General features: G+C 37.8%; 1 protein-coding gene and 2 pseudogenes across 4 annotated transcripts in view; 2 read left to right on the top strand and 1 right to left on the bottom strand.

The window, feature by feature from the left end:
- Positions 1–22,027, top strand: part of TTBK2 (tau tubulin kinase 2) — a 164,890-nt gene that overhangs the window by 32,048 nt on the left and 110,815 nt on the right. The window contains exons 1-3 of one of the 4 annotated variants that reach the window (XM_059181303.1): positions 3,914–4,039; positions 17,469–17,551; positions 18,095–18,206. The exons of 1 other annotated variant lie outside the window; for it this stretch is intronic. Coding sequence is in view for 1 of the 3 variants with exons in the window: in XM_059181301.1 (XP_059037284.1) it covers positions 3,892–4,039 (148 nt within the window). In the remaining 2 variants the exon portion in view is untranslated. Of the gene's footprint in view, positions 1–3,891; positions 4,040–17,468; positions 17,552–18,094; positions 18,207–22,027 lie in introns of those variants that run through there. 2 more of the 4 variants (XM_059181304.1, XM_059181301.1) reach the window with 2 other exon arrangements.
- On the bottom strand, positions 7,997–9,555 carry LOC131836179 (tubulin beta chain-like; annotated as a pseudogene).
- Positions 10,143–12,931, top strand: LOC131836180 (heat shock protein HSP 90-alpha-like; annotated as a pseudogene).

Here is a 22,027-nt window from a genome sequence, read left to right as displayed (position 1 = left end):
GTTTGAACCTTTTATTAAGGAAAATTATAAGCATACGTAAAAATAGCAAGACTGATTTAATGAACCTTTATGTACTCATGCCCCAGCTTAAATAGTTACCATTCTGTAGTCAGTCTTGTTTTCTCTTTAACCTCCCACCCAGAATATTTTGAAGCAAATCTTTTACCTTAACATGTTTTCTGTACATCCTTGGGTTATGTATCTCTAAAGGATAAAAATTCTTTTAAAAATGTAATCATAATACTATCACAGCTAAGAAAAAGTAAGAATTTTTTAATATTAAGTATCCTTTTAACTTTCACATTTCCCCATTGTAAATTATTTTTAATGGTTTAAATCATATCCATATAAAGCTGGGGTGTTGCAATTGGTTGACATCACTTATGTTTCTTTAAATTTCTAGATTTCTTTTCATCTTTCTTTTTTTCCTTTTTTTTTTTTTAATTGAAGGAAGTAGATCATTTGCCTGTAGAATTTCCCATAGTTTCGATTCCTCTGATTTCTTCCATGTGGTATTAACATGTTTCACTGTCTCGTGTTTTATGCATACTGCTATTGAGGCTCAGTTAGATCTGAGTTCAGGGTTGTTTATTTAGGTGGCATTTTTTTTGTAAAGGGTATTGTGAACTGTCAATAGGAGGCACAGAATGTCTTATCATCTGTTAAGACATTGTTTGTCCTATAGCCCATGATCATTTTAGCACTGTTGATCATCTTTTTTAAGTCTATTAATTGCAGATTGTGACATTCTGTCATTCCTTCATATTTTTAGTTGAAGTATGTCTACAAAGAGAAATTTCCTATCATCAGCTATTTGATTACCCTGAGATACATTTTGATTAGGAAAGCAATACATATATAATTTCTTAATTGACCAGTTTTCAGAATAATGAATTGCCGCCATATCATTTTCCAAAAGTTACCAATGGAATTTAAAAAAATATACAATTAAGAATTCATGGATTTAAACATCTTTTAATGTTTCAGTCAGTTGTAGATATTATCCATATTGATCCCCAAATTTTCTCACTTGACTAGGGGACACCATTCATGTTGTCTCTTGAGTCTTTTCAACTAATAATTGATCCTAATAATAAGTCTTTTGAAGTCTTCCTTGCCCTAGACCTGGAATCTATCATCTTTCCTGCTCTTAAAGACACAATTTTTGTTTTAGATATATTTAAGTATATATTTTATCGCTACCATCTTTTATTAAAGTTTTGTTCCACTAGCAGGTTTAGCAAAGTTATTTTAGTGGTTTCCTTACTCTATCACAGATTAGAAAAAGAAGATTGGTCCTTTAGAATTACAAATATTGTATCTGGGTTACAGTGTTTTGCCAGTTAGGCAGTTCAGTAGGCTTTGAAAATTTACTTGAGTAAATATAAGAAAAGAACCATGTTGTCATCATGGATTGATGTAGGGAAATTCCAACAGTTAGTAGTCTTTTATGTAAGTCAGGAATGAGTGTTGCTTTGGTGAGTGTTTTGTGTTAAGTGCTATAATCAATTTGGCTTTTTCTAGTAGACATATCAAAAGGTGACAAATGCAGCTACGCCTGGCATAGTTGCTCTGTCCTGATAATTAGACTTAATATATGTATGGAACATACATATATTGGGAGGTATAGTGGCATTTTAGTAAGAAATCATAGGCCCATTTTTAGGGATGATGTGTTGGTTATCTATCATTATGAACAAACTACATCAAAACTTAGAGATTTAAAACAATTTTTAATTTGCTTATAATTTTGTGGATTAGGAATTTGAGAAGAGTTTGCTTGGTGGTTTGTCTCAACCATGTGGTACTTGCAGGATTGTTTGGATTAGGGGATCCATTCCCAAATGGCTTGTTTGGTGACTTGGAGGTCCTTTGTTCTCTTACCCACTCCCCTTCATCCCTAGTAGTTTATTTTCTAGGATCTCTCCACAGAGAGATCTGTGTCTTCTCAGGATGGTCAGACTTTTTACATAGTAGCTGGCTTTTGAGTGACAGGAAACAAAAGCAACAAGGCTGTTAAGGACTATTCTCAGGGCTGGTGGTCTGCTGGTCAAAGCAGTCAAAAGATTTACCCAGAGTTAAGAGGTTGGGGAATGGACTGATTGTTGATGGGTGAATGGCAGGGTCACGCTAAAGAAGAGCAAAGGGTTTGTTGATATTGTTGATACCGTCTTTGGTAAAGAAAGTCTGCCACTTATCTCTATACTTTCCCTAATCTGACTACCCCCCCATCATACTAAACTGTCTTTAGCTCTTTGCCTTATAGCATTAATGATGTCTTAGTGCTTTGCCGAGCTCAGTAAAAAAAAAAAAATTGATGTTCCACTATCATTGAAGTGACATAGGAATAGACCAAGGTACAAAATCATTACTTTGGTGTAGATTTTTTTGTTCTGTTATTTGGTAAGGTCTTTTTGTAAAGTGAAACATGAAGCTACCTCTCAGTACAGTCTATAATTAGAGAGGTGTCCCTTTTGTACTGTTTATGCGTTTTTAAAGTTATACTAGGTTTTGTTTAATGGGCAAATGTTAAGAATTGTAAGTATTGTTCAGGGTCCAACAAAAAACTTTTTAACTGAAATGAAGTTCTCAAACTTTATTTTAATCCTGAGTTCATACTGTAGCTCCTTATGGTATCTTTTCCTATCACCCACTGGAATAAAGGATTATGGCTCTTATATACAAAGCACTGAATAGTTGTTTAGCAATAATTATGTAGTTACCACTTAGACACTCGAAATAAGGAAAACAAAAAAATAGAAAAGAGTGACTCTCTCTGAAGAAGCTTGGTTTCACTAGGGGAGCTAGGACATTGACAGTGGAAAGTTAAAAAACTGTCCAGTGTATTAATATAAGTGATATCTGAGGTGTTTAGCCTAGAAAAATGAGTAATTAAATAATTAAGCAAATGACTATAGAAATTCAGAAGATAGAAAAATCAGCCTGAAGTTAGTAATCAGAACGGACCCAGTGCTGAAGGAAGTAGAACTTCAAGTGAGTCCTCTGGCGTGTTTAGAGTTTAGGACTGTGTGCCTCTAGTGATGGCTTCTGGCATTATATCACATCCTAGATGTTTGATAATGTGGAAGGGAGAGGACCTTCAGGAAATGGAAGAAGGCTAATTCCATGCTGTATCTAACATGAAATATATTACCCACCCTGGTGGTTGTAGCTCTATAGGCTAAGTTGTCACTGACACCTGAGAACTTGCCTGTGATACTCAGACAGAGATCCTGGTATTCCCCCAGTTAAGCAAACACATTTTATCAGGAAGGATATTAAATTTTGGTTGAAAGTGTTTTATTTGATTAAAGTTTAGTATTTGAGCATATTATTTGGGCATATAGTTATATAGCATATTCTGGACAGGAGTTTGTCTCTTCTTTGGAGTCAGAGAGGAGGGTAAGTGATGCATAGAGGGCTGGGCTCTGGTTGCCCCACTCCTACCTCCCCACATATGCATCTCAGCTGGATTCCAGATAAGCTTTCAGTTGGCAAAAAGATTTCATGGTTTAAAAAGTCTTCAAATGATTGCCTTAGAATTAAAAGAACATATCTGGTTGTTGAGGGGCATTTGTGGGAAGTAAAACTTTGAGATATTATGCTTTTTTGTGACATTTTTAATGCTGGCTGTAGACTAAATTTTAAAGTTGTGGCTAAGATAATTTCATTACCTTTTGTGGGCAAAACTGTGAGAAAAGTTTTGATGCTATTTCTAGGCATTTGTTTTCTTCTTGACATATGTGTAATTAATTTAACAATATTGAGATCTTTTGTCCTCAAATAGGGATAATAACATTATATATTATTTTTTCAATATAAGAGATGAGTTGATTTCCAATTAGAATGTTCTAGTAATTGTATGTGTGTATGTTCTTATTTCCTGTGCAGTTGAGGAAGATTGGGGGTGGGGGCTTTGGAGAAATTTACGATGCCTTGGACATGCTTACCAGGGAAAATGTTGCACTGAAGGTAGAATCAGCTCAACAACCAAAACAAGTTCTGAAAATGGAGGTGGCTGTTTTGAAAAAACTACAAGGTAAGCTGCTTTGTATGATATACCAGACAGTTTATAATTTATTTTTATCTTTCTGAACGTCTTTACATCCTCTATTAACTGAATAATCAGGTGTCAGCTCAGTATAAACAATGCTTAGTATTTTTCTCTTTGAAATTTTATCACTAGCTAGTAGTAGTAGAAATATTAATTGCTTAGGCTAATTGGACTGTGGGAATTCCTTTTCTTTTTATTTTTTTATTTTTTTATATATATATTTTTAAAGATTTTATTTATTTATTTGACAGAGAGAGATCACAGGTAGGTAGAGAGGCTGGCAGAGAGAGAGAGAGAGAGGGAAGCAGGCTCCCTGCTGAGCAGAGAGCCCGACGCGGGACTCGATCCCAGGATCCCAAGATCATGACCCGAGCCGAAGGCAGCGGCCCAACCCACTGAGCCACCCAGGCACCCCTCTTTTTATTTTTTTTAATTCCTTTTCATAGTGAGTCTGGATGAGAGAGTGAATTAGCTGAAACATTCTGCCTTAGAAAGTGTTTTTGTAAGGCAATCGGTAAGAATTTACCTTTTTTTTTTTAAACCACTAAACATGAATACCTCTGAGTTGTTTCTGCCTGTGTTGTTGGAGGTAAATATGCTTTAATCACATTAAGGAAACCTTCAAATCACACTGCAGGGTGGATTAAAAATAATAGTATTTGTTATGTGATTTCTTTAACTTCAGTTTCATAGAGTAACTTTTTCTGGCCCTGTTGTCATTTTTGAGATATATTTTGCTACTTGGGTTCCTGTTTTTTACTACAAGGATAAATAACTTTTTTTTCTGACTTTAACCCAGTGATGTAAAACCCTGAATGCATTGCTAGTTTGTATTCATCTTTGTATTTTCAGGTTAATGATATAATCCAATATTACTTATTTTTAAATGTTGTATCTGAATCAAAATTAAATGGGTGATTAGCACATTAAATGATCTTGTTAAGTTCTTGAACGTTTGGTATTGTTATAGGACATTCATTAGTATCTAAAAAAAATTCAGTACTAATATAGAGCAAAAGAAGTTGCTGGAATTAGTAGAAATAACTGTAATTGGTAGAAGTAGTAAGCCCAAAATGCTTTGTAGCCTAGGACCTTCAAATTTGTGGCTGTGTAGTCTCTAGGGTGATTGTACTCTCCTTGTGAATTCCTGGTGTTTGGAATTCTAGTAAACTGGTTCGTATTAAGTTGATGAAATGTGTATTATGTATTCTGGCAATGTCTGTTCTTTTAATCATTGTCCTTTGCCTAAGCTTTCTCATTACCCAGGTGTTTCTACCAGTTGGCTCATTTGTTTAGAGCCTGATGCTAATAAAATGCTAGATCTGTTTAATAGTTATTTTTAGCTCAAACTTACGTTTCCCAAAACATGGGAAATTAGGAAGGCAGTGGATAGATCAAAACCTGTTGTCACTACTAGAAAAAATGTAACTGGAAAAGGAAGAATGGGGAAAAGATGACGCTCTCTTATTTTTTTTTTAGCCTTTCTCCTTACTCCCTATTTCTTTGGAGCTGTTTCCAGCTCAGTGACACAGAGGCCACAAATAGGTGCAGCTGTAGCTACCTGTTCCTGGTTTGCACAGATCCTAGGGGATCTGTTTGACTCTCAGACGATGATCCTGTAAAGGATGTGTCAGCATCAGTGGCCTGGAGCAAGCCACTTCACTTTTCTCTTACTTGGGTCTGAGGAGGTATTCCAGGTGAGGCAGAATACAGCTCCACAGCCCTTTCCATAGGTTCTCTTGCCTATTTTGGCCACGATTTATCCAGGATTCTATGGGATAAAGGTTAAAGATAACTTTAGTACCTTTTAATGAATGAATTGGAAACCTTAGGATGCTAAGTCTTTCCTTCTATCTTCCGTACTATTAACTAAAATGTTTCTCCTACCTGCTTATAACTACATCCTGGTCCTCACACTCTTCATGTTCCAAAAACAAACAAATTTTTATCTTCTGGTCTGTATTTCTTCTTCTTCTTTCCTTTTTTTTTTTTTTTGAAGTTTTAATTTTAATTCTAAGCTCTGTATTTCAGTGAGGCAGCCCTTGACTCTTTTGTTGGCTTCCTAACTTATACCTTCTGTATATTTAATGCCTTACAACTTATTTTGATTAAGGGTGCTTTAGAATCTAGGCCTTTTTGAGAACATTTTATGAGGCTGACTTAGGTTTGCCTCCTTTTGTATAATGACTTCTTACTCACTGGCCCCAATAAAAAGGCTAAGTGTGTAAGGAGAAGATATATAACCAGAGGTTAACCCTTTAAAAGATTGGTTGGTTTTGAAATGATATTCAGGGATGCCTGGGTGGTGCCATTGGTTAAGTATCACATTCTTGGTTTCCACTCAGGTTGTGACCTAAGGGTCATCTCTCTCCCTCTTTCTCTGCCCCTCCCCCTGTGCATGCAAGCTTGCTCTCTCTCTCTCAAATAAATCTTTAAATTGATGTTTTTGATAGGTGATAACAGGATTTGTTTCTTGACAAGATAAAAAAATTTCTATGGTGAATTTAGCCAGACCCTAAGTTTTGTTCTTTGTAATAAATCAGTTCCCCTTTTCAAAACTCTCACAGTGTTTTATCCTGATTACCCTGAGTTCTTAGTTTTCTCTGTCTTTCCTGTGCTTGCTAAACTTAGATTTCCTCAGCTCATGTATAACTCTGATTACTAGGATGATCCTTTCTCATCGGCTCTGAAAAGTGTGAGGGCTTTAGCATTTTACCTCATCTTTTCTTCTAAATGACCTCCCCTATGGTGCTACCCAGATTACTCTCTCTTCACAACTCTTAGAACCACTCTGGATGTATCTTTCTATTTTCTATTTAATCAAGTTTGACTCCTGAATCATACTTGGTTTTTACAAATGTGTTTGAATGTGTTAGTCACTGCTGAAGGAAGCAAACCATAAGAGACTTAAATACAGGGAACAAACTGAGGGTCGTTGGAGGGGAGCTGGGGGGGTTGGAGTAACTGGGTGATGGGCATTAAGGAGGACACATGATGGAATGAGCACTGGGTGTTACATGCAACTGATGAATCACTAAATTCTACCCTGAAACTAACACTGCACTATATGTTAACTGACTTGAATTTATATAAAATTTAAAAGAAAAAAAATGAACGAAATCATCTGTCTGTCGGCCTGTTAGGTAGTACTTCTACACTATTATTCTCTAGAGTATCCCTAGTACATAGAAACACAAAACTTAATAAGCTTTTCTTTTTATTAACATACATCTCCATATAACCATTTTTTTTTGTGTTTCCTCCTTGTCTCCATTTGGACTGTACTGTCTTTTTTTTTTTTTTTTTAAGATTTTATTTATTTATTTGACAGACAGAGGACACAAGCAGGCAGAGAGGCAGGCAGAGAGAGAGAGAGGAGGAAGCAGGCTCCCCGCGGAGCAGAGAGCCTGCTGTGGGCTCGATCCCAGGACCCTGGGATCATGACCTGAGCCGAAGGCAGAGGCTTTAACCCACTGAGCCACCCAGGCGCCCCTGGACTATACTGTCTTCAGACCTTTGTCTTTCAGTTCATTTGCTTTGAAACTTGGAGCAAAGGGGATAATTGCCTCCCTAGGCTGTTAGATTCTTTTTTATCTTTCTTCTCCCCCATCTTCAGTAAATGTTTTAGGGTGATATCCTGGCTATCTTCACTTCTCCATTTTAATGAACTCTTGAGCTGTATCTCAACACACCTCTTTTTTTTGTCTTTTTAATAATTACAGTTTTATTTGCAGTGCTGGTGTAAGAGGAAAAAAAAAACTTCTGTCTAATGATTTCAAACTGATCACTAGTAATTCTGCAGTATTGAGGAACCTACCATCAATGCTTTTCAAAAGGATTCTTTTTTTTTTTTTTTTTCAACAAACAACAAGTATTTATTGAGCGCCTGTTATGTGTCAGGCACTGTGTTCTAGGACCACCCTCCAAAAAAGGAAAAAAGAGACAGAGGCAGAAAATGTAATTCTGAGGGAGAGGACAGGGGCAGCTGAGGAAGAAGGCTGAGGGAATGGAGAATCCTGAGGTGATGGTGCTCTGCCTTAGGCCTCCTCTTCAGCCTCCTCACCGAAATCCTCCTCCTCTTCTGTGGTGGCATCCTGGTACTGCTGGTACTCGGAGACAAGGTCATTCATGTTGCTCTCAGCTTCAGTGAATTCCATCTCGTCCATGCCCTGTGTACCAGTGGAGGAAGGCCTTGCGCCGGAACATGGCCGTGAACTGCTCTGAGATGTGCTTGAAGAGCTCCTGGATGGCTGTGCTATTTCCAATGAAGGTGACTGCCATCTTGAGGCCACGAGGTGGGATATCTCAGACTGCTGTCTTGACGTTGTTGGGGATCCACTCCACAAAGTAGCTGCTATTCTTATTCTGCACATTGAGCATCTGCTCATCTACCTCCTTCATGGACATCCGCCCATGGAAGACAGCAGCCACAGTGAGGTAACGGCCATGGCGGGGGTCACAGGCAGCCATCATGTTCTTGGCATCAAAGACCTGCTGGGTGAGTTCAGGCACAGTGAGGGCCCGATACTGCTGGCTTCCACGGCTGGTCAGAGGTGCAAAGCCAGGCATGAAGAAGTGGAGCCGTGGGAAGGGCACCATGTTGACGGCTAGCTTCCGGAGGTCAGCATTGAGTTGACCAGGGAAGCGGAGGCAGGTGGTGACACCACTCATGGTGGCTGAGACGAGGTGGTTCAGGTCTCTGTAGGTTGGCGTGGTCAGCTTGAGAGTGCGGAAGCAGATGTCATAAAGGGCTTCGTTGTCAATGCAGTAGGTCTCATCTGTGTTTTCTACCAACTGATGGATGGAGAGGGTGGCATTGTAGGGCTCAACCACAGTGTCAGACACTTTGGGTGAGGGTACCACATTGAAGGTGTTCATGATGCGGTCAGGATACTCTTCTCGGATCTTGCTGATGAGCAAGGTGCCCATTCCAGAGCCTGTGCCCCCACCTAGTGAGTGGGTCAGCTGGAAGCCCTGTAGGCAGTCACAGCTCTCCGCCTCCTTCCTCACCACATCCAGGACTGAGTCAACCAGCTCAGCACCCTCTGTGTAGTGGCCTTTGGCCCAGTTGTTGCCTGCCCCAGACTGACTAAAAACAAAGTTGTCTGGTCTGAATATCTGCCCAAAAGGACCTGAGCGAATAGAGTCCATGGTCCCGGGTTCTAGATCAACCAAGATAGCACGAGGAACATATTTGCCACCTGTAGCTTCATTGTAGTACACGGAGATGCCATCCAGCTGCAGGTCGCTGTCACCGTGGTAGGTTCCAGTGAGGTCGATGCCGTGTTCATCACTGATTACCTCCCAGAACTTGGCACCGATCTGGTTGCCACACTGACCGGCCTGGATGTGCACGATTTCCCTCATTGTTAAAATTTATTTTAATTTTTTTTGCTCGCCTCAAGGTGTGTACAGGGCAAGAAATTATATGGTATTTTTTTTTTTCTATACTGCTAGTCTCAGGCTGGAAGGATGGGACGTGTCCTGGAGGCTGGAGCAGCAAGGTCCGAACGCAGCCGCAGGAAGGTTCTGAGAGAGAGCTTCAAAAGGATTCTTAACAAAAATTTGATACATAGCTAGAATCCTGCAGCAAGACAGAAAAATCTTAAATTTGCCATTTTCCCTAATTTTTATTATGAAGAACTTTAAATATACACAAAAATAGAAATAATGATATAGAGAACATTCTTTGTACCCAGTACTCAACTTCAGTAAGTTATCAGCACTTGGCCAGTCTTATTGCAGCTATGTGCTACTCCTTCAACACTTTTTCCCACCTTGCTGGAGTAAACGCTAAGTGGCTTCTGTGTCCCGGTGCTGTGTCATCACGAAGCCTATGTGGTCCCTTAGCTGAGATACCTGAGGAAACCCAGACCCAAAACCAGCTGATGAAGGAGAAGGCTTTGAGACATTCACCTTTCAGGTGGGAATCATTCAGTTGATGTCCCTGATCATCAGCTCTTTCTACTCGAATAAAGAGATCTTTCTGAGGAAGCTTATTTCAGATTCATCAGATGTTTTGAACAAAATCTGGTATGAAAGCTTGACATATCCCAGTAAGTTAGATTCTGGGTAAGAGCTGCACATTAACAATGTTCCTAACAGCCAAGATCTAACCCTCGCTATGGTGGATACCGGGATTGGCATGACCAAGGCCAATTTGATCAGTAACCTTGGTACTATTGCCAGGTCTGGAACCAAAATGTTCTTGGAAACTTTGCAGCTGGTGCATATTTCTGTAATTGGCCAGTTTGGTGCCTGTTTGATTGCTGAGAAAGTGACCATGATCACCAAACGTAATAATGATGAACAGTATGCCTGGGAGTCTCTGCAGGAGGATCGTTCACAGTTAGGACTGATACAGGTCAACCCGTGGGTCCTGGAACAGAGGTTATCCTGCATCTGAAGGAAGACCAAACTGAGTTCTTGGAAGAAAGAAGAGTAAAGATGATTGTGAAGAAACACTCCCAGTTTATTGGCTATATATTACTCTTTTTGTGGAGAAGGAATGTGATAAAGAAGTCAACGATGATGAAGCTGAAGAAAAGGAAGAAGAGGCGCCTGGGTGGCTTAATTGTTTAAGTGTCTGCTTTCGGCTCAGGTCATGATCCCAGGGTCCTGGGATGGAGTCCCGTGTCAGCCTCTCTGCTCAGTGGGGTGTCTGCTTCTTTCTCTGCCTCTGTCATTCCCCTTGCTCATACTCTCTCTCTCTCTTAAATAAATGAATAAAATCTTAAAAAAAAAAAAAGGAAAGAGGAAAAAAGAAAAGGAGTCTAATGACAGAACTGAAATAGATGTTGGTTCTGTTGAGGTGGAGAAAGAAAGGAAGGTTGATGATAAGAAAAGAAAAAGATCAAGGAGAAATACAATGGTCAATGGATTTGGACCAGAAATCCTGATGATATTATTAATGGAGAATATGGATAATTTTATAAGAGCTTGACTGATGAGTGGCAGGATCACTTAGAAGTGAAGCATTTTTTAATTGAAGGGCAGTTGGAATTCAGATCCCTTCTTTTTGTCCCAAGAGATACTTCCTTTGTTTTGTTTGAAAACAAAGATAAAGAACAACATCAAGTTGTATGTTCTTAGAGTTTTTATCATGGATAACTGCAAGGAGCTGATCCCTGAATATCTGAATTTCATTAGAGGTGTCGTGTACTCTGAGGATCTTCTTTTAAATATTTCCCATGAGATGTTACAGCAAAGCAAAATTTTATAAAAGTTATAGAATTTGGTCAAAAGATTCTTAGAACTAACTCTTCACTGAACTGACAGAAGACAGAACTGCAAAAATTTTATGAGCATTTATTTTCCTTCCCTCCTTCTATCCCTTGCTTCCTTCCCTCCTTCCCTTCCCTTCTCTATTTTCTTCTCTTTTTCTTTTCTTTTCTTTCCTTTCTTTTTCTTTTCTTTTCCTTCTTAGTAGGTTCTACACCCAGCATGGAGCCCAGTGTGGGGCTTGAACTCATGACCCTGAGATCAAGACCTGAGCTGAGATCAAGCGTCAAATGTTTAATTGGCTGAACCACTCAGGTACCTCTATGAGCATTTCTCTAAAATATTAAGCTTGGGGACGCCTGGGTAGCTCAGTCAGTTGAGCCTCTGATTCTTAATTTCAGCTTGGGTCATGATCTCAAGATCGTGGGATCAAAACTCATATCAGACTCTGTGCTCAGTGGAGTCTGCTTGGGATTCTCTCTCACTCTGTTCCTCCTCCATCTCCCCCCACCAAATAAATAAATAAAATTTAAAAAACCTATTAAGCTTGGAATTACATGAGGACTTTCAAAATCAGAAGAAGCTTTCAGAGCTGTTAAGATACTACACATCTGTTTCTGGTCATTAGATAGTTTCTCTCAAGAACTATTGTACCAGAGTGAAGGAATACCAGAAGCATATCTTTTACATCACAGGTAAGACCCAGGACCAGGTAGCAAATTTGGCTTTGTGGAATGTCTTTGGAAGCATGGCCTAGAAGTATATACTATCAAGTTTCTTGATAAGTACAGTGTTCAACAGCAGAAGGACTTTGAGGGGAAGACTGTAGTGTCTGTTATCAAATAGGGCTTAGAACTTGCAGAAAATGAAGAAGAGAAAAATAACAGGAAGAGAAAAAAAACAAAGTTTGAAAACCTGTGCAAAATCATGAAGGATATTTTGAAGAAACAAATAAAAAAGGTGCTCATGTCTAACTGATTGGTGACATCCTCATACTGTACTGTCACAAGCACATGTGGCTGGATGGCAAATAAGGAAAGAATCATGAAGGCTCAAGCCATAGAGGCAACTCAGCCATGGCTACATGGCACCAAAGAAGCACTTGAAGATAAAACGCTGACCACTCTATGATCGAGACCTCATGGTAGAAGGCAAAATGACAAGAATGACCAGTGGTCATCCTGCTCTATGAAGCTGCAGTTCTGTCCTCCAACTTCATTCTGGAAGATCCCCAGACATATGCTAACAGGATCTATGGGATGATCAAATTTTGTTATCAATGAAGATGACCCCACTGCTGATGATAGTAATACTGCTGTGACCAGAAGAGATGTCACCCCTCAAGGGAGAGGATGACATGTCATGTGTAGAAGAAGTAGGCTAAGCTCTAAGCTCCATCCCAAGAATTACTTGTATCTATATTCAATACTTTGTCTTCATTCCCTCTGATGATATATTTTTCTTTATTTTTGTTAACATTTTAAAAATCTGCATGACATAACAGTAATTGCTTAAGGGGAAGATAAGGTTTCTTTCTCTTATGATATGCTGATACTTAGGAAATAAAGCCCAGCCAGTTTTTCCTTTCTGGTTTCATGTGAGCTTATTTAACAGGACAAGGTAACATTTGTTGTAAGGTGTACATAACCTAATATTAACCTAATATTAACTGTGTGGGCTAAAGTGTTTAGCTATTAAGTGGATTCCCTAGTGAGACCAAATTTTTTTGTCACTAAAGTGACTGAGCTACACTTTGATGTTTAAAAGAAAAATATTGGTTAAAATAACTTCACCTTCTAGGATCTACTTTTAAAATCTTATATCCCCTGTAGTTACCAACTGTGTGCACCAGGCCTCTAGAAACTAGTATGTTAAAGCGAACCAACTTGATGGGAGTTTAATATAATAGGGTTTGTTTTCTGAAGAGCATTGTTTAGAGTAGCAATTAAAAGCCCACTTAGCTGTGTTGTGAAGCTGTTCAGAACAGCAGGTTTTATGAGTGGAAATGTAGTGCTCAAGTCATATTCTGCTTTAAAAGGTTGTAACAGATACGAATGAATTTACAAAAGAAATGGTAGACATTGTATCATGTATAAATACTTCAGTATGTATCTCTACTTAATAGATAAGGGCTCCTTTATTTTAGTGAAAATATTATTTAGTTCATAGAGTTATGAATTACCAGCCAGTTAGGGAGTCTATAGGGTTGGAGTGAGGGGTATTTGAAGATACATCAAAATTTGACAGATATTACTTTGCGTGTGAATGAGTGCTTTATTGATGATCAGTGATTTTGTAAAAACCATTTAATTTCATCTGTGGGAGCCTAGAAAGGCTTAGCCACTTATCCTTCAAAAAAGAAAAAAAAAAGGGATGCTGTGAGGATATATTAGAAGTAGTTTATTTTAAACAGGAACATTTGGGATATCTATATAACTGGAAAAGTGAAATAATAAGCCTGTGGAAACCCCTCAGGTGGCCAGTTTTAATAACGGGTTAGAGAATTCATTGGAGAGGAAGCCCATGTTCACAGTTTTGCTTTTTTTTTTTTTTTTTAAACTAATACACTTTACTTTTGTAGAACTGTTTTAGGTTTACAGAAAAATTGAACAGAAAATAGAGTTCCCATAGTACCCCTCCGTACCTATAGTTTCCCCTGTTACTAAATACTGTGTTAGTGGGATATGTTTGTTATAATTGGTGAAGCCAATATTGATACATTATTATTAACTAAAGTCTATAATTTATAGTAAGTTTTTTAAAGTTTAAACAACTTTAAAGTAAAGTTGTTTAAACTTTTTTAAAGTTTAGTCCTATAAACTATAACTTTATAGTATAGTTTTTTTTTAAATAACATAAGCACAGTAGTTTTAAACACCTAACAAAATTATTTCTCAATATTATCTAAAATCTAGCCAGTGTTTAATTTCTCCCATTGTCTTAAAAATATCCTATTGTTCTGTCTTTGAGGCATGTTGAGACCTTGTCAGCGTAGATGGTAGGGGAGGGAAGTAACTGTTGAGTGAGGAGGACTTGTGGGGGGCATGCTTTGGCTATTGACTGTAGCATTGTCCAGTGGGAAGTAGCAGAAATACAATATATAGAGAAACATAAATTGTGGTTGATAAAAAAAAAGTGACAACTGAGGACCATCTCCACCACCTTCTGCCCATGTGAACCTACTTAGCTCAAATTCCCAAGGGTAATATGGGAACATTAACAACACACAAATTATAGGTTGGTTATGAGAATGAAGTGGTAAAAGTCAGCTGTTTAGCACAATGCCCTCAATATATATTAGATTGATTGAAAGCAGTATCCTGTTGTTGACTTGTTCAAATCAAGATTCACATACACTGCATTTGGTTGACATATCTCTTAAGTCTCTTAGTCTTTGAGAGTTCCACGGTTCCTCTGTCATCTTCCCACATCCTCCCAGTCCCCCTCCCCCCAACCTTTTTTTTTTTTTTTTTTTTGGAGTTGCCGTTTATTTGTTGAAGAAATGAAGTTCTTAGTTTGATAGAAAGAGTCCAAATTCTGGATTTGTCTAATTGCACACTTGGGGTATCTTTTAACATGTTTCTCGAGCCTCTGTTTTTCCTGTGAACTGGTAGTAGATGCAGAGCCTTGGTTGTTGTTACTGCTCTTATTTTTGGCAAGAGTACATGGTCTAGATCTATTGTTTCCATATGGTTGGCAAAATTGTGATTTTTATGATTCTTTTTCTGAATCAAATTTCTGAACTGGAATTATTCTACCAAGTAGAACTTTATTTCATCAGCTGTTTGTTTCCCCTGAAGTATAGTCACTACAAGAAAGGCAGGATAAAGGCTTGATTTTTCTTCCCTCTTATTTACCAATTCTCAGAAAAATGAGTTTTGTGCCATATGACCAATGAATTTGTTTTTGTTTTTGTTTTCAACATTTTATGTATTTTATTTCAACTCATTATGGTGATTGTTATTTTGATGCTCAAATTTTCATGTCTTTGGCTAGTGGAAGCCCTTTCAAATGGACTGCTGTGTCCTTCTAACTCCAGAGTTCTTTGATACCATCTTTCTTTTCTGGCACAGTCCATATTTCAGACTTTCCTTGAATTTTCCCTGTGCTGTTGTTGGAATCAGGAACTCTCTTTCTCCAAGAAGCCCTGTTTCCTTTCATTGAGAAATAATTGAAACCACAGTGTGGGCATGAGGGTATTAATTGCTATTGGGCGAACACATTTCTCTAAATAGGTTTTAATTACTAGATTTTGTCTGTTTTATCCTTATGTGCCCTTTTCAATGTGTTTGAATTGTTTATTTTTTAAAATAGACTTGTGTTCTCTTTTAAACTGCAAGCCACTTAAAGAATTACATACACTTAAACTTGATATTTGTATCAAGCTCAGTGGCAAAACGATAGCACAAAGTAGTAAAGAATATAATAAGGGGTAAAGGTCTATTCCTAACCTTTTAGTACCAGAGTTCAACTGCTATGCTCTCCCACGAAAGGAATTATCAGAGATCTTCTACACCCTTTGATGGGACAGATGAACCTTGATGAGGGCAAGCATTTTGGAGGAACTTTCATAGACAGTAGTCTGTGGATAGACCAGTAGTCTAATCCAAAATGACATATGTCTCTCATTCTTATGACTGGGGAGAGGGAGTAGTTGTACTTTGCAGCAGTAGCTAGAGCTTCAAGCAGAAAGGCAGAAGAGTTGTAGTCTTTTTTTTTTTTTAGTAAGATTTTATTTCTTTGACAGAGAGAGCATAAACAGGGCGAGGGGGAGAGGGAGAAGCAGGCTCTGCATTGAGCAGGGAGCTCAATCCCACTGGGATCATGACCTGAACTGAAGGTAGACAGTTAACTGACTGAGCCACCTAGGAGTCCATGCAGTTGTTCTTCTGTACTAATGACACTTTCTGCCCCAGTCCTCCACTTGTGCTCTGTAGTCTTTCTTTAGCCTTTTATATACCTATCATCTGTCCTTTTGTTTATTTCAACTTGTACACTTTTTTTCCCCTAAAGTAATTTTTTGCTTGCTCTGGTTAAAGTTCATCTGTTTCATCAAAGATGTGTTAGGAGATCTCTGAGAACTTCATCTGTTCAGTGTGTTTATTTTAACATTCTCTACTTGGAAGATTTCACATTATCTGCCAGCTTGGGGATTTGTCAATTGATTACTCTAGATTTAGGAAAATGACGTTTAGGAAATTGAATATGTCTAGGTTATCTTAAGGAGCAGAGATCCATTTCCTTCAAAGAGAGTATAATATATATGTGTGTGACTTTATATACACATATACACATATATTTATATGTGCTTTATAAGCACAGCAAAAGTCTGGAATCATACAGAGCTCAAGAAGCCAGTAAGGATAGTTATGTTTAGGAATTGGCATTAGGGAGACTAGGAAAGAAGAAAAAAATCTTAATGTTTCCCTTTATGTCCTTCAGTGCTTAAGAAATTGAAAAGAGTAACACAAACATTTCTTTTATAGTAAAAATGTAATATAATTTCATAGTGAAAAAACATAGTATAATGATATCTTCAAAATCACTTCTTACTCTTCTATCTTCTATTTAAATTTCTCGGTGCCTGAAAATACATAGTAAATTAGTGAAATGCAGTATAATGTAATGTAATAAAAAAGCTGTTCTGTGTTGTGAACTTTAGAAATGGTGAGTAATATTTGTAGGGAAATCTGTAGTAGTGTTTGAGTGCTAACTCTACGCTGGAAGATGGATTACTGAATGCTAGGCTTATTCATACTTGTTCTAGTGTATCTAGTTTATGTGTAAGTATTCACAGTAAAAGGTTTAAAAATGAGAAGAATAAAGTGAAAAGTAAGTTTGCTTTCTCTTAGCCCCCAACTTCCTCCTAAACTAACCACTGTTACTGGTTTCTTGTGTTTTTTCCAGAAACATTCAATACATATTTTGTCATCTACTTTTACATACACATAAATAATCATGTGATATATATCCTATATATATAAATCATATGGAATCAGAATCATGTATAAAATCATATGATTACATATGATATATAATGACTGTGTACATGCATGTCTATGTGAAACAACCGTCTCACCCATATCCAACAATATGTGCAACCATAATATATATGTATTTTTCTGCAACTTGATGTGACCCCCTAACATTCAGACAGTAAGACTCATATTTTACATATCTTTATGTTCTATAGCAGGAGCGATTGTTCAAACATACTGATTGGATCATGTCACTCCCAACATTTGCTAAAACACTTAAAGGCCTTCGTTTTCTCAGGTAAAGTCCAGCCACCTTAACCTGGCATGCAAGATCTTGAACTGATTCCTGCCTGCTTCTCTAGCCTCTTTACCAGAAACTGTTGGCTTACACTTGGGTTGTTGGTCATCCTGAACTTTTTTCGGTTTCTTAAACAGTTTATGGCCTCTCATCTGAATTTTGCTTCCTCTGTCTCATACTACTTTTTCTTCTTCTTTTAAAAAATTTGTAACAGTGCTAGTATTTATAAAAGTCCACAGATAAAATAGGATTTAAAGAAATAAAACAAATACAGTTAAAAACTTCCTTTTCCTAAGCATATAATACCCAAAAGAATACCTGCTTAAAAAAATGTGATCCTACTGGCTTCCTTGTTCCCTTTTCCACAGTAAGGTTAATACAGGATTTGCTTATCTTTACTTTTTAACTTTTTGTAATCAAAGTTCTATAAATAGTTTCAATAATCAGTTGGACAAAGTGTGTTATGAAAAACAGTAGTCCAGGTTCTGGTTCCAGATAAGATGGAGTAAGCACACTTCACCCTGTCTCTCCCACTGAATGCAGCTATAAAACCTGGACAGAATGCTTGGAGTGGCTATTTGAGGACTCTGAAAAATAAATAGTAGGAGGCAGATTGGGGAAGAAGACCAGAATTCAAAGTACCACTGAACCGGCGGTGAGTTTACCATTTTTTTTCTTCCGGTATGCCCCAGCCTGAACTTAATGTATCCTGAAACTTGGAAGTGAGCATTATTAATACGGACAGAAAAAGCACCAGGAGAAGCCCTCTGGTTCTGACTCAAGGAGCGGAAGGGATCTCTTTCCCACATCCTTCTCTTTCTTCTTCTTCTTCTTTTTTTCCTTTTCTTCATTTTCTTGCACCCCAGGCCTCAAGCAGTCCTTGGCAGAAGCTGCAGTGGCCTCAATGGGGGCAGGCAGGAGCCTAAATCTCAGAGGGAGGGGAGACTTCCTCCCAGATTGGAGGAGCTTTGGTATCAAGAGAGTGCAGCAAATCCCATTGTTTTCTTCTCCCTCTGCTCTTCTTTTGCTTAGCCCTGATGTGGGCACAGTAATGGGAAGTACATGGCAGAGTGGGGTTAATGAAGTCCCAGCTTTCTGCTGGAAAGGTGGAAAAGGAGAGCTCCAGGGAGCTAAAAGATCGCAAGAGAATGAGGAGCTTAGAAAACTGACTACTTAAAGTTTGTGATAAACTCATGAGCTGACTCCCAAGCTGACATGTATGAGTCTGATTGATTCCTAATCAGCATACAGAAATGTCAAAGACTGAATTATGGGATAGACCACCCCTAACTCCCAAACTGGACACTGCATGGTACAGTTATGAAACTGTATGTATGACTGCAGAGGGTTTGCAAACTGAATTGTAATTGGAAATACAACCCACAGAAGGCTGGTCAGAACTTGAAATGTGAACCCAACGGGTCAAATCAATTACTGGCTAAAACAAGCACACCAGCATTCTCAGTGGGGCTTAAATAAGATCCAGAGTATCATAACATAATATGCAAATGTCCAGAATACAATCTAGAATTACTCAGCTTAAAAAGAACCAGAAAAATTGAACTTACATGGGAAAAGACAGTGAACAGATGGTGATGCCAAGATCACACATATGTTAAAATTATCTGAAAAGTAGTTTTAAAATCAGCTCTTATGACCATGTTCAAGGATTGAATGGGAAGATAGAAAGTCTCAGCAAAGAAATAGAAGATATGAAGAAATAAATGGAGATTTTAGAACTAAGAAATACAATGATGGAAATTAAAACTCATTAAAAGGGCTCAATAGCAGAGTAGACATGACAGTGAAAGAGTCTGCACTTAAAAATGGGTCAACAGAAGTGATCCAATTTGAATAACAGGGAAAAGGTTAAAAATAAAGAAATGTACAGCTTCAGGGACCTATGAAACTATGATAAGGTCTTACATTTGTGTCATCGGAGACCCAAAATGAGAAGAGAATGAATGTGATCCATCAAAAATACTTAAAGAAATTATGGCACAAAGATTAAAAAGGAAGAAATAAAATTGCCCCTATTTGCAGATGGCATATTCATCTATGTAGAAAATCCCAAGCAATCCACAAAGAAATTCCTAGAGTAAATGAGTTTAGCAAGTGCTTCATGGTCAGCTCACAAAAAAAAATCATATTTCTATATACTAGTGATACAACAATTGAGAACTGAATTAAAGATATTTATAGTAGCTTCCCCAAAGTGAAACTCTTCGGTATAAATTCAACAAAATATATATAAGATCTCTATGCTGAGAATTATAGAACCCTGATTTAAAAAAAAAAATCAAAGGATATTTAAGTAAATGGAGAAAATGGAGAAAAATGCATTTATGATTTTGAAGAATCACAATAGTAAAGATGTTGATTTTCGGGGCGCCTGGGTGGCTCAGTGGGTTAAGCCGCTGCCTTCGGCTCGGGTCATGATCTCAGGGTCCTGGGATCGAGTCCCGCATCGGGCTCTCTGCTCAGCAGAGAGCCTGCTTCCCTCTCTCTCTCTCTGCCTGCTTCTCCGACTACTTGTGATTTCTCTCTGTCAAATAAATAAATAAAATCTTTAAAAAAAAAAAAAAAAAAAAAAAAAAAAAAAAAAAAGATGTTGATTTTCCCCAAATTGATCTGTAGATTTAATGCAGTACTAATAAAAACAATCCCAACAGCACCATTTCTGGTTATAAACTGATTCTAAAATTTCTTTACAAAGGTAAAGGGCCTAGAATAGCCAAAACCATTTTTTTAAAAAAAGATTTTATTTATTTGAGAGAGAGGGAGAGGGTAAGGGAGAGGGGCAGAGAGAAAAGGAGAAGTGGACTCTCCGCTGAGCAGGGAGTCCAATGTGAGGCTCAGTCGCAGGATTCTGGGATCATGACCCCAGATGCTTAAAGGATGGAGCCACCCAGGCCTCCCAAAACAATTCTGAAAAAGAAAAATGTTGGAAAAAATCAAGCTACATGATTTAAAAACAGGATGAAGCTGTCATCATGAAGACTGTGGTATTGGCAAAGCGAAAGGCATGTAAAGCAATGAGATAGAATAGAGATCGCATAAATAGGCGCACACAACCATGGCCGGTAATTTTTTACAAAGTGACAAAATGGAAAAAGAAAAATATTTTCAATAAGTGGTGCTGGAACAATTGGATATCCACATACAAATATAATGAACATTGACCTAAACTACACGATATATGAAAATGAAGTTTAAATGTACCACACATCTAAATTTGAGATATAAAAATGTACGGCTTTTAGAAGAAGACAGGAGAAAATCTTCATAACCTGGGTGCAGATAAGAAGTTCTTTCGCATTACACCAAAAGCATGATTCATAAAAGAAGAAATTGATGAATTGGATTTCATCAAATTAAAACCATCGCTTGCAAAGACACTGTTAAAAGAATTAAAAGGCAGATTATAGGCTGGAAGAAAAGATTTGCAAATCATATACCCGCAAAGGACTTATATTTGGAATATGTAAAGAACTCTGCAAACTCAACAGTAGGAAAACAAGCCACTTAAAAATGTTTCATAGGCTTTGGCAAGAGGATATAGAGTGACACATCAGCTCATGAAAAGATGTTTAGCATAACTAGCCGTTAGGGGAATGCAAATTAAGTGCAAATGGTGAACTGCTACTGTACATCCATTAGAATGACTTAAAATTGTTGTCAGTACCAAGTGCTGAGGAGGATGTAGAGCAACTGGAACCCTCACATATTGCTGGTAGGGATGCAGAGTGATTCAATTCCTCTGGAAAACAGTTAAGCATATACTTATAAGTCAAACATGGATTTACTGTATGATCCAGCAACCCTACCCCTAGGCATTTAACCTTGAGAAATGAAAATTTGTGTTCATATATTTATATCAACTTTATTCTAACTTGCCAAAAACGTATACTTCAAAGAAAAGAGTGAATGGCGGGGCACCTGGGTGGCTCAATGGGTTAAGCCTATGACTTTGGCTCAGGTCATGATCTCAGTGTCCTGGGATCGAGCCCCACATCAGGCTCTCTGATCAGCGGGGAGACTGCTTCCTCCCACTCTCTTTCTGCCTGCCTCTCTGCCTACTTGTTATCTCTCTTTGTCAAATAAATAAATAAAATCTTAAAAAAAAAAAAAAAAGAGTGAATGGATAAATCAGGGTTGGTATATTCATACAATAGAATACTATTTGGCAATAAAAAACAATGAGCTACTGATTTACACAGCTGTTAGATTTCCTCTCCTTAGGGAAGTCCGTGTAGGGACCTCCTAGTCAGCTCCAGTACAGCTTGGTGTTTTGTTCACAAGTATCATTCTTGGATCACCCTTCATTGTCGTCTTGGGGATTCTCATTTATATTATATGCCTTGTTGAATCCCTTTCTCTTTTTTTGTTTATTTTTATTTTAGTGAAATAGTTTCCAGAGTAAAGGGTGCTGGGAGGTATGTCTTTTTTTTTTTTTTTTTTTTATTTATCAGAGAG

This window comes from Mustela lutreola, chromosome 7 (genome assembly GCF_030435805.1).
Source record: "Mustela lutreola isolate mMusLut2 chromosome 7, mMusLut2.pri, whole genome shotgun sequence".
NCBI classification, from domain to species: domain Eukaryota; kingdom Metazoa; phylum Chordata; class Mammalia; order Carnivora; family Mustelidae; genus Mustela; species Mustela lutreola.
The sequence above is the reverse complement of the archived record's forward strand: the minus strand, read 5'-3'. Positions and strand labels throughout refer to the sequence as shown.